We start from the raw sequence: 12,300 nt of genomic DNA, 5'->3' as shown, positions 1-12,300 counted from the left end.
TTTAAAACACCCACACATAAACTGAGTCTTTTAAATGATAAAGTGAGGGAGAGGACCAAATTGTGGGGTTGAGGAAAGGGTTCAGGGTCCCTGCCTGGCCCAGCCCCTGTCCCCAGCCCGGGACAGAAACCTGGCTTTAACCCTTGCCTTTCCAAATCCAACAGAGAAGCTACAGTGGCTAGCAACCATACACCTGGCATGATGTAAAAGAAAATTAAAACTATGGGAAGACGAGGCTTTTCTACTTTTGGAGAAGTGTGCCTCCAAGTGGGCTGTGGACTCCTGGCGGAAGTTCTGGAGTCTTGTCAACTTGAGCACGTCAAGTTCCATGCAATGTCCCGCAAGGGTGCAGACTCACAGGTGGCCTCCACAGTGCTCACATCTAATGTGGGTACCCTTCCCTTCTCCAGTCTAGTGTGCCTGTTGGAAAGCTCGCAGTTCCACACGTCCCATCTCCTTTGGAGTTGCTGTGCTTGGTGACTGCTTTCTGGGTCCCGTCACCTAGATGCGGCAGCTCTGGGACTTGCTGGGGGTTAGTTCATACTTAATGGCTGAGTGGAGTGGGCTGGGTGGGAACTCGGCAGAACTTACTGTGATGGGGTGTGGTATGGAATCCAGTAAAGACGAGCTGCAGGCCTATCCTGGTGGCTTGCTGGGATGGTTTCTGAAGGCTTTGGTCATGTTCATGGTCATGCTTTACGCCATGACCAGTAAAATACAGACGTGATGAAAACCTCTGTTATTAGTAAGTCTGACGAGCTCTCATACACAGAATCAAGATCTAAATGTAAGCAGTCATCTTCAGTATTCATGGCAATATCTTTCTTTTTTTAACACTTCATGAGTTTGCGTATCTTCCTTGTGCAGGGAGCGTGCTCATCTCCTCTGTACTATTCCAATTTTAGTACACATGCATTCCCGGCAATAGCTTAATGAGTGTATTGACCTCCTTTGTATATTGCTCTCTCTCTCTTCTGAAATTTCATATTAAATTTGTATAAATCAGATTTTAAAAAATCAGACTTTACCTGTGTTTCGTGGTGATGTGACTGTTTTTACTATAAAGAAATAAAAACTGTTTGAGGGGATACATAGGTTAGCCTTCATTTAAATGTTGTACATGCATACGTGTATCAAAATATCACGTGGTGCCCCATAGATCTCACAATTCTTGTGTTTTTGTTTTACTTAAATGTTTCAAAAGTGCTAAAAAATAATAATAACAATAACAGGGTAAGTGCAGGCCAGCCGGACCCTGGCTGCCGCCTGCCATTCTTCCCCAGAGCCCTGCGGTTGGATTCTGCGTCCACCACTCTACATCTCACCTCCAGACCAGACGGTGTAGTTAGCTCTCACCTTTATCCAGGACCAGCTTCCTTGGGCTGTCTTCCTCCATGAAATCACCCTCTGAGCTTGGAGAACTCCCTTCATTTCCTGCTTCTGCCCTGGCCCCGTCTCATCCCTCTGGTTGTCTTTCTGCTCCTGATCTTCAAAGTCGGTGCCGGTGGTGATGGGGAGTTAGTGTTCATGGGACCGAGAGAAGCTTGGGTCTGGCTGGTTGCACAACCTTGTCAGAGCGCTCAGTGCCACAGAAATTAGTGCCACCGACCATGGTACGTGGGTAGATTCTAAGTGATGCATATCTTACCACAGTACAAAATTTGGTGCCGGTAAAAAAATAGGGAACTTCTTGCCAAAAAAGAGGGATTCCATATTGATACATTGAAACCTCTGCAACCAGGTCTCTCCTCAGGGTAGTTGGATCTGACAGTGGGTCAGAGAGTCTGCTGGCTAGTCTTCAGACATTGGAGACAAGGCCCTGAAATGCAATCAACAGAGACACATTGCCACTGTAAGGGAAAATGAACCAGGTCTCCTTCAGATTTTGAGACACTATTGTAATTCACCTAGCAGGTCCCATGCCACATTAACTTCTAAATTTGCTTTAGTACATTCATCCCCATTCTCTTTACAGAAAGTGCAGACTACAACTGGTAATTTGGAGTATTCTAAGATCCCAGGAATCTCCAGTCCTCTCTACCACCCTCCAACCTGACCAGCTTCCCAAATACACAATGCTACTCCAGAGACCAGAAAAATGTCCTAGAGGAAATGTTAATATTTAAATTAAGGTGATTATATCATGACTAATTTGTCAATTATTTAGGATTATCAGATAAAAATCAATGATTACCTTGGTTTTAATGGTTCAATATCATTTTTTAATCAAGGAGGAGAACCATCCAGAATTCAGATGGTAAAGTTGCCTAACTCTTTCATCAAATGCATCGAATGTGATTTGTCATTTCTCAGTGCCCTCAGTGGTGCTTCATGCTATGGATGGATCAGCAGCTCCAGCCGATGGTAACGATGGCCTAATTGCTGCGAAACACCTGTATGCTCTGCATTGTACTCAAGTGCATTCTTGTGTGACTAGTAAGGCTGGGCCAGTCTACACGCATTAAAGCAAAAGTTCTCAGATCACAATGCTCACTTCAGGGCCAGAGGCTTCCTCAGGGACTTTGGGACGGAGCGGACATAAAGTCTACCCAGAGTGAACCGATGTTTGTCCCTCCGAGCTTTCCCTCTGTAACTCCCCAGGAGCCACCTTAACCTGGAGCTTGCAGCAGGCCTCTTGCTGTTGGCCAGATGGTGGCTTGAGCAAAGGCCCCAGACTTCTCAGACCCAGCTCGACCAAAGTTACACCTTAATGCTTGTGTGTCCTTCAACCTGAGGTTCCAAGGCACAGCAGATGGAGGTCTTGAAATAAGCAGGGGTCCCACGGTCCCAGCAACTCAGGAGGCCAGAGCAGAAGGGTTGTAAGCTTGAGGCCAACCTGGGCCATTTAGTTAGACCCTGTCTCAAAATAAAAAGTGACAAGGGCTGGGGACGAAGTTCAGGGCTAAAGTGTCCCCAGGTCCAATCCACAGTACAAGGAAGAGAGAGAGAGAGAGAGAGAGAGAAAGAGATAGAGAGAGAGAGAGAGAGAGAGAGAGAGAGAGAGAGAAATCAAGACTTCTTATGGCCATTTCTGGTTAGTAGAATACCCTTGACTTTTTAGTATGTTTACTGTACTAGAGGGTTATGTTAACAATGTGTGTGTGTACATGTGTGCATATATATATATATATATATATATATATATATATATATATATACATGAAATTATAATTTTCAGAATACATTTATTTATTACTGCTAGCAGTGATGGCAGATTATTTGAAGGTACAAAATTCCTTACCTGGGGTGGTTCTGAACTTCTAGGCATAGGACAGGATAATGCACCAGGACAACAAGACTCCTGGGTGCAATTCTAGAAATTTCCAATGAAAATATCTACGAGAATTGGAGTGCTGGAGGGAAAAGGGGAAAGTAGACTTTCATGCCACCAGCAGGGCACGGAAGTGGGACTGGAGACCTGGCGTCAGGTGCAGAGACCACTGTTTGAGTTCAGGAGGTTCTTGGCTCTTGGGATGCACCCTGGCGTACACCACTGGACAGAGCGGAGTCCCGACGGAGTCACTGCTGAAATGTCCCTTGCTCTGCATGGAACACAAGGGTGAAAGCAGCAGGAGGGAGACATCGCCTCCATCCATGGCTGCAGTGTGAGGAGAGTACAGGCACCATCAGCGAACCCATTCTGAACCCAGTAAATGAATGCGACCAGGGATAGTGGAAGACATGCCCTTTTGTCTCAAAGGCCTCTTCTTGCCACTTCCCACCTGATAGAGGTGGGATAATTTCTTTGTCTCTCTGTCAAGTCACATAAGAGGAAGAAATGTTGAAAAGCCAAGGCTGCTGATCTTCTGTCTTCCGTAAGTGACCTTTCCTCAAAGGATCTATTTTGGAAGATTAATATAGGAAGTTCTACTTAACTGCTTGCTCTAGTAGATGCTGTAGGATGGTGTGTGCTCACAGTCCACACTAGGTTCTTCCCATCCTGGAAAAGAAGCCTGGACACTGTCCCCAAACAGCTTAAAGACCTTACTGCCTTGGGCTCGTGCTCCTTCCCCTTTGGGCACTTTGATAGGAGAAGCTCAGGAGGAAAAAAGGACAGCACTGCTTTTTCCTCTCTCTCAGTTGTTCACAGGTCAAAGCCTGAGGCTGGGGAAGCTCCCCTGTGCGAATGCCCCTACCCCAGCTATGGGGCCTTGAATGCCCATTCAATTCTGGTCCAAATGGGAACAAAGCTCAGAGGGCCACTTGTGCCTCAGACCACATCTTGCTGTGTCTGTGAAATTTGCAGAAGGGAGTCAGTCCTCTGGATGAAGCCAGCCATCCTGATTCTTATCTTTGAGACACAGCTGGAGAACCCATCATTATTTCTTTATCTTGTACCTCTGACCCTTTGTCAAGGCCCATGTCAAAAAATGGCTATTAAAACTAAAATGTTTTCAAGAGAAAGATTCCTGAGGAGCAAACGAAAGCCTACTTATCTCAAACAACATTAACAAGACACCATTGAAGCATCACACTATAACTCATGGGGATAGACTCCAGGGCCACTTGGGCACCCCTGCTGAACCTGCATGCTCCCTGGTACATAAGGTGTTCACAGGAATCACAGCAGACATTTTGTAGGTTTTGGCCATTGCAATCCATCAAGGAGCCAATGCTCTGCCTCTAATGCCCCCGCCCGCCATGTTCCCTTCCTACTCAAATACCTTAAACTGGACTTTCAGCTCTCTGAAAGAAATGTTTTCTTTCCTTTAAGCTTATTATTAAGTTTTTGAGATATAATTTTGTCACATTGGTTTGAATCTTAAACAAAATTAATCCATCTGACTTACAAAGCTTGGGTGGAAGTGCTGATTGAACTGAGCTCCTGGCCCCATCCTAGTTTGCTTCTGGTTTTGAGAACCGAAACTTACTTCAGCACTCTCCAAGGTGCTTTGCTGTCTCTGAATGGCGATTATTTGAAATACAGCTCCGTGTCCCAGCCCAACTGCATTACACATAGTGCTAACGTGCACACAGTTATCACAAGGAGACAGTACTGAGCAACAGTACTTTTTAACACTAGTGATCTCAGAGCTGGATATTCACAGCCATAACACAGAGGTAATTTTCAGGAAAGAGTGAAATGTTTCAGTTTGACTAGTGAAAATTTCTACCTGCATCTTTTTTTAATGAAGGAATATGAAACCCTTTTTTTCTGATGAAACAGATACTTGGGATGTACTTGGAATAATCACGTCTTAACAGTTGTGTATTATAAAAATAATCTAATTGAAAATTGGACATTTGGTTTTTATTAAATAAAGGCAGATATAACCTATACTGGTTTTACTTGTTTGATAACATAAAGTGAAAATAAAATTAAAATTTGGTTTATAGTTACTTTGTTTAAATTTATAAGAGTAAACTAACTGAAACTGAGAATCTAGCAATATGAATTTGTAAGCATAATTTAATTAAAGTTGAAGATCTAGGAGCGTGAGTAGTAGCTGAGTTGTTTTATTGCCTTTGGTCTGTTTTTAAGACTGTCCATTCAAGGTGTGGACTCTAATGAATTTTTTTTTTTACTAGAAATATAATAGACTTGTTTTTGTCTTTTTAGGCTTGACTATGACGATACTGTAAGCATGCATCCCTCAATTTAGTCAAGATTTATTAGTGTCAGCAGTAATAGAGATTTGTGATCAGTTGGCATGCAGGTGACAGGTAGGACAGCAATTATTGAGTGCTGGTTGTGTGCTGCCCTTTATTAAATGTTGAGGATGGTAATACGCCTGATGTCATGTTGTTTAAAACTGGATCATCAATGTAGATCATGTATGCATTAACTCTCTTTTGAAAAGATCCAGTGTAGCCTGTTAACAGATGCAGATAGAATACTTAAGTTCCAGGAGCACAGACAACAAAGCTATGATGAATTAGCTTGAGAAACTCAGAACCAATAGGGAAGGATTTAGTGGCCTTGGGAGGTCATGAATAGATACCTGAAAGCTGAGCTCCATTTTGCATGCATGATACTGAATCCTGAGAAGGCAGAGTTTGCATGATCACACCTGCATGACATACAAAATGATACTTTACCACCTATTAAATTGAACAGCCTGACTTGGGAACAATAAGCCCCTTGGTTATGAGTTATTTTGCTATCTGTTTTAAGTAAGTCACAAAAACTAAAGTCAAGGAAAAAAGAAAATGCCCTTTTATCAGACCTTATCCATTAAGTAGGTTAATTAACACTTAATTAACCTTTTTATATTATAAATACAAATCATTATCATCTTCAAAAAAGAACAGGGTTTTCAAGAATCACTGATGTAAAATTTACAGCTATAAGCATAAGCATTAATTTCATATGTTGCAAATTAAAAACAGTTAAACGCTTATATGCTGAGGGCCATTGGGCACTTATAAATTTATAAAAATATAAAATATTAACCACATAAGTTATGAACTATTACAGTTAGGTTGTGGAGTACAATGCATGGTTATTAGAAATTTTATATTTTTTTTGAAGAATATCATCATTCAAAGATTCTTAGACTCTAACTTGGGCTGTGTTCATGTCTTTTTATAAGCATATAATTCAAAGAAGGAAAGTATCATCTCTATCTTACAGGAAACTTTAGACATAAAATACCAAAAGCAATATAAAATTAACTTTATTTTAAAATTACAATATGTGGAAGAAAGTTTACAAAACTTAAATATACTTGCCTTTGTCTAGGTGCACTGATGTAAGGCTTCATTTTAAACATGAAACTCATTCCTGATCATTTTCCTTGGCAAAGGGCACAGACAAATTCTTCACATTCTTTTAAAATGTTGAGTTACCAGATATGGTCATCATCAGGCTTGACAATTTTGCTCTTGTTACCTTAATTCTTTTAGATTTTATGCCTTGCAATTAGGTCTAGCATTTCCTCATCTGGGAGTTAGGAAAATGATTTCCTTTAGGAGAGCATTGCAACAGTTTGGATTTCCACCATCTCTCTTCCTTTGCTTCTAGCAATTATAGTCATGGCTAAATTGTACAGTAATCTGATGACAGTTGACATGTAAGGGTAGTGTGAACTTCAGGTGGACTGTCAGAGTGCAGTGTTCACTCAGTTATGGGCCATAAAAAGTCTGGAGTAACAAGTGTTTAGTGACACAGTCTGCTCCCTTTTCTGATATATCACTAGACAAACTGAAAGGGAAGAAAAAAAAATCCTCAAGAAACACATTCTCCATGTGTAGCAACACCTGAGCCCCAGTGAGTGACACACCTCTCTGTGGGTTTGTAATTCCCATCTATAACTAAAGGATACTTCTTGAAGAAAGGCTTAAATGAACCAACAAGGACACCCGTGTTCATCAGGAAGACCCTAGATCAAAATGTAATTGCTAATCTTTAAACTTCTCCTTAATTGGTCCCTTTTCCGTTGTCATGGTTTGTGATTTTTTACTCTATCCAGGAAATGTTTCTCTTCCAGCAAGTCAACTGGAGAAAAGAAGGATAAAACGTGGAAAGAAGGTCGCTTCTGGAAAAGGGTTAAAGAGCACTCTCGGGAGTTTGCGTCCTGATTTAACAAAGACTCACAGAATAAATACTTGGAATTTCCACCCCTCCCCCTAAGCCGGCAAAGTGGCTTGCATTCAAGTTAAATGTAATTTCTTTTTTTAAAAACTGGAAATCGCTTCAATAACTCCAAAAAATTGCAACTGGTAAACCTTAAAAGGCAAGGAGAAATGTTATGCCTGTAAAGGTACGAACAATAAACATTACGAAGAGAAACTCATCTTCCCTAAATATGTGGAAGCCCTTTTCTGCGCGAGTGTCCAGTCACCAACCTGCTCAAACTGCGATTTGAAGCGAAGTAACAAGTGTCGGGTCTGAGCGACTAGAGAAGCTGTGAGCCGGGAGGCTGCGCGGAGATCAGGCGGCATTGCTCCAACTTATCTAGTTTTTATATTGGTGGGAAAAACAAAGAAACAAACAAAAGCAAAAGCACCACACCCCCAGTCCCTAAGGTAAGAGTTGCCAGAATCATTTTCTTGGTTAGCAAATTTAGGAGTTTCGACCTCAGAGTGTCCGGATTGGCGCCCCTTTACACGTAACACGCAGCGTCGATCCAGGAATCACCCAGCCGTTGGTATTGGCACCAAGTCCCTGGGGTCCACCCTCTTGGTTTGGTGCGAATGCAAATATGCCCTTGACACTGTTGGGGGTTTGAATGGGAGTCGGGAAAAGCACTGACAAGGGAGGAGTCTGCAGCCCAGTTCAAAATAAAAAGCACGCAAAACTGGAGAGAAGAAAGTGTGCGGGGCGAGAAAGAGGTAGGGGCGGGAAGCCAGTGTCGGGCCCCAGCCCTGTGTGGGTAGAGCAGGTGCACAGCCGCGCAAGCCTCGCGCTCCAGTGACCGTCTTGTCCTCCGTGAAAACTGGAATGTGGTGCGCGTGCTACCCACTAGGGATGGTGACCTAGTCCGGGGTGTTCGCACAGCCCGTTCCAACTCGGGGCTGCAGGATCACCGCCTTCCACTGGGACTTGGGACCTAGCACGTCGTGGTGAACCCGCCGCGAGTGCCTGCCAGAAGGCGGACACCTGCGCATCTGTGCGCTTGGGCTCTCCAACTTCTCCAAACTTCTGCAGCAACTTGTTCTGAGTGCTCATTCAGCGGCACAGTTCCCTGCAATTACAGCTGTCTGGATTCGTGGCTACAGGAGGGGAGTACAAGAAAGCCTCGGGTGATGAGGCGGCCTTCAGGGTTTGGGGCGATGATCTCACGGTTTTCAGTATTTGAGCCATAGTTTGCTCTTTCCATTCTCTATCCTCAATGTGACAAACAGCTTGTGCACACTAAGTTCGTTTTAAAGTGGGAATCGGAGAGGGAGTCCTGGGAATGGACGTCTTTCAAACCTTAAGTTTATTGGAAACACTATAAGTTCATTTAAACTACCCCAGGTCTAAGTTCCAACTCCCCTCCTGCAGGCTGTGACTGAGCAGTGCTAGTTGGAGCTGCTGGCCCGCCAACGGGAGGATTCCCTGGCTCGGAAACCAACAGCAGACATGGCCAGTCCAACATCACACAGCTGGAACATCTGCAGGGGTGCGGGTTTAGAATCTGGAACACCGAACCCGGAGGTGACAACGCCCAGCAGAAACGCAGCAGTTCCCCCGCCCGCTAGCGGGTCCGGGGAGCACAAGGTGCTCACAGAGCAGGGGCATGTGGGGCCCTGGCGCCGTGGGGTCGTCCCAGCGAGCGCGCAACGTGGGCGCGGGAGGCGGCAGCGTGGGGAGCTACTGCTCCGCCAGTGGGCGTCTTCTGCCGCCGCCGCCACCGCCGCCTCCACGGGCAGCGGCACTGCGGCGCTTTTCTCTGCTGCTTTGGGTCAGGCACCGAGGCTCAGCTGCCGGAGCGCGCACTAACCACGCCACGCCTGCAGGCAGCGTCCCCGCAGACCCTCGCCCGTGCCGGGAGGACGCCGATTGTGCGCGCCAGCCAGTAGCCAGTCGCGGTCGCCCGGGACTCGCCCCCAACCCGGGATCCTTCAGCACCCGAAGCTGAGCACGATGTGAAGACCGGGCCGGGAGGGGCTTGGGAGACAGGCTAGGAGGACCAGACAGGCGCTCGGGCCGACCGGCCGAGGAGGGCAGGTCCTGCGGGGGCGGAGCCCGCCGGGTCCGGCTCGCCGCGCCCCTCCGGCCGGCTGCCGGCCCCCACGGCGGCCCGAGGAGGAGGGCCATGGCCAGCCCTGCGGAGGCTCTTGCTCCCCGCCCCCAAGCTCCGTTGCCAGAGGCTGGGGACGAGCCGAGCCCCGGCCCCGGGAAACTCCGCCCGGAACCCCGGCGCAGCACGGCCGGCGGGGGGAGCGCGGCGGGCCCGGGCCTGGCCCCTGAGCGGCCTGGCCGCGGCTGGGCCGAACGCGCCGCGCCCCCGCGCCCGCCCCCCTCCTCGGCAGGCCGCGCCAGCCCCGCGGGGGTCTCCGGCGCCCTCTCAGTGCTCGGTGCTGGTGGCTGCGGCTGGGTCGCGGCTCGTGCTCCCTTCGCGCTTGCCTTCTCCTCCCCTGTCCCCTCCTCCTCTCCATCTTCCTTTTACTTCTGGCCGCCGCCCCCCCTGCCCCCTCCCCCTTTTCTCTCCTCCTCATCTGCCTTTCACCTCCCCGTGCGTCTCCCAGGAAGGGAGGGCGCAGCGGCGGCGGCTCGAGGAGGCGGCGGCGATGCTGGCGGAGGAGGAGGAGGACAAGAGGCAGCTCCCTTGAGCGTCCCCCCCAGCAGTAGTCACCGCGGCGGCGGTGGCAGCGGCGGGCGGCGGCGGCTCTTCCTCTCGCCTGTGCTCCAGGGCTTGCTGCTCCCAGCCCGCGCCGGGCCCCGGCCGCCGCCGCCGCCCCGGCTTCCCCTCGGCCCGGTCGCGCGCCGCGCGGGCTCCCCTGGCTTCGCGGACGCCGGCGGGGGCTACCCCGGCCCCTCGGGCGGCGGCCGAACTCCGCGGCGGCTGGGAGGCGCCAGCTTCGCTCTCGCCGCCGCGTCGCCGCTTCTCTTCGGCTCCGACATGGAAGATGGACCTTCTAATAACGCGAGCTGCTTCCGAAGGCTGACCGAGTGTTTCCTGAGCCCTAGTAAGTGCCCTAGCTCCAGGTTTCCGGTGGCTGGGGCGTTTCTCGGTCTGTGGGGAGCTGTAGGGAGGCTCGGACCTCGGGGTGCGAAGGGAGCTACTGCGGTGGGTGCGTGTGTCAGAGGTGCTCAGCGTCCAGCGGCCCTTCACGGGGCGGGGTGGGGGAGGTGGTGGCCCCCCGGTGGCACGCGGGAGCGTCAGCGCCGGGGCACCGGGCTTTCCCGGGACTCGCGTGCGCGCAGGAAGGGTGATCTTGTAGGGCCGCGAGAGCCGGGCGTTTAATCGGGACTTGCCTCCTGTCTTCGCCCCCAGGGGCAGGCTTCTGGCTGCACTGACCCGGCACGTATTTCATACTCTCAACTTTGTCACCGCTTAAGCTAGGTTTCTGTTTCTTGAGCCGGTGACCTCTTAACAGGAGTAAAAGCGTCTCCCTCCACTCGGGGGACCGGCCCTCTGGGTTCCTGTGACTGGGGTGAGGACGGACCAGAGTCCTGGCACCCTACGTTTCCACACCCTTCTAGTGAACGTGTTGGAGATCGTGGGCCAGGGAAGTGGAAGTGGATGCCCCCCCCCCCCCCACAAAGAGGACGCGCCCCCACCCAGATCGACCTAATGCAGACTCGGGTGTTAGCTGGTGTTTGGGTTGGTAATTAAAGGGAAGGACAATGGGGCGTTAGCGTGGAAGAAGAAGGCGCCTCCGGTTCCAAATCGCCCTTTCGGACTTGGTGTGGCCACTCCGTCTCGCCACCCGCGGGCGCGCGTCTGAGAACGCGCTGGGGCAGGGGCGACAGAAGGCGTGTCACGGGGGAGGGGGACCTGATCGAGCAGAAAAGTCAAGGCAGAGAGAGCTTCGCTAGAAGCTGGGAGGCCAGCGGGAGATGTTGAGGAAACCCGCGCCGGATGCGCAAAGGAGGGAGTCGCCACTGTCGTTGATGGAGGGCGAGCGGGGTGAGGACAGGAAAACTGGGACGGGAGGGGGCGAGGCGGGACCAGGTGGGAGCCTCCTGTGGTCCCGGAGATGCTGCCCGCGGAGCACAGGGCGACTCCGGAGTCGGCCGGCCGGGCGCGGCTCCCCGCGGCCCTGAGCGCGGCTAAGGCGCCACCGTCCACCGCGTGCGCACCCGAGCCTTTGTCTGCTCCTCGCTGGCGAACCGCGTTTCCGCGGCGCTTTCCCGGGGCAGGATCTCCTCCAGGCTGCGGTTAGGCTTCCAGCTCCCAGCTGCAGCACACTCCCTGACCTCAGCCGACCCGCGGCTCGCTGGCACTTGGGTCGAGCCCCTCCCCACGGCCGGAGCTCCTCTTGGCTTACAGCCCACCCAGGCGCCTTTGAAGTGCAGCTGCCAAGGGCGGGCGAGCCTGTCCCGCGCGTGGCTCTTCTGTTCTCTGAAATCCCGCATTCCGGTAGTGGACCAGTACGCGATAGACTTGTGGCCTCTTATTAAATTTGTTTGCGGGCAATAGCTGCTGGCGGCAGATCTCTGCTTGTATTTGCAAGTTGGCTTGATTGCCCAGCAGGGCGTGGGCCCTGTACTCCCAGCTGACCTCTTAAGTCCTGTGGCTTCCCCAGGTATCTGCTTCCACACCCAGCTTCATATGTGAGTTGAATTCGTGATCCATGGGTACTTAAGTTAAAAAGGGATGTGTGTCTGGGTATGAGTATGTTCATGAAGTGAGCTTGTGGCCCTCAGATGTGGTCAGCAGAGACATTTCTTACTTTGTGTAAAAGACCCATGAATTGGTCATGGAT

The 12,300-nt window shown here is 49.9% G+C and overlaps 1 protein-coding gene across 1 annotated transcript in view; it reads left to right on the top strand.

Moving 5' to 3' along the window:
- The first annotated feature begins 9,045 nt into the window (after positions 1-9,045).
- Positions 9,046-12,300, top strand: part of PDE10A (phosphodiesterase 10A) — a 276,543-nt gene continuing 273,288 nt past the window's right edge. Inside the window, exon 1 of the mRNA XM_081296321.1 lies at positions 9,046-10,557. Coding sequence (XP_081152447.1) covers positions 9,684-10,557 — 874 coding nt within the window. The 5' untranslated portion in view covers positions 9,046-9,683. The remainder of the gene's footprint in view (positions 10,558-12,300) is intronic.

The sequence above is a fragment of the Spermophilus citellus genome (assembly GCF_964194105.1).
Source record: "Spermophilus citellus genome assembly, chromosome: 5".
In the NCBI taxonomy this organism is placed as follows: domain Eukaryota; kingdom Metazoa; phylum Chordata; class Mammalia; order Rodentia; family Sciuridae; genus Spermophilus; species Spermophilus citellus.
The sequence above is the reverse complement of the archived record's forward strand: the minus strand, read 5'-3'. Positions and strand labels throughout refer to the sequence as shown.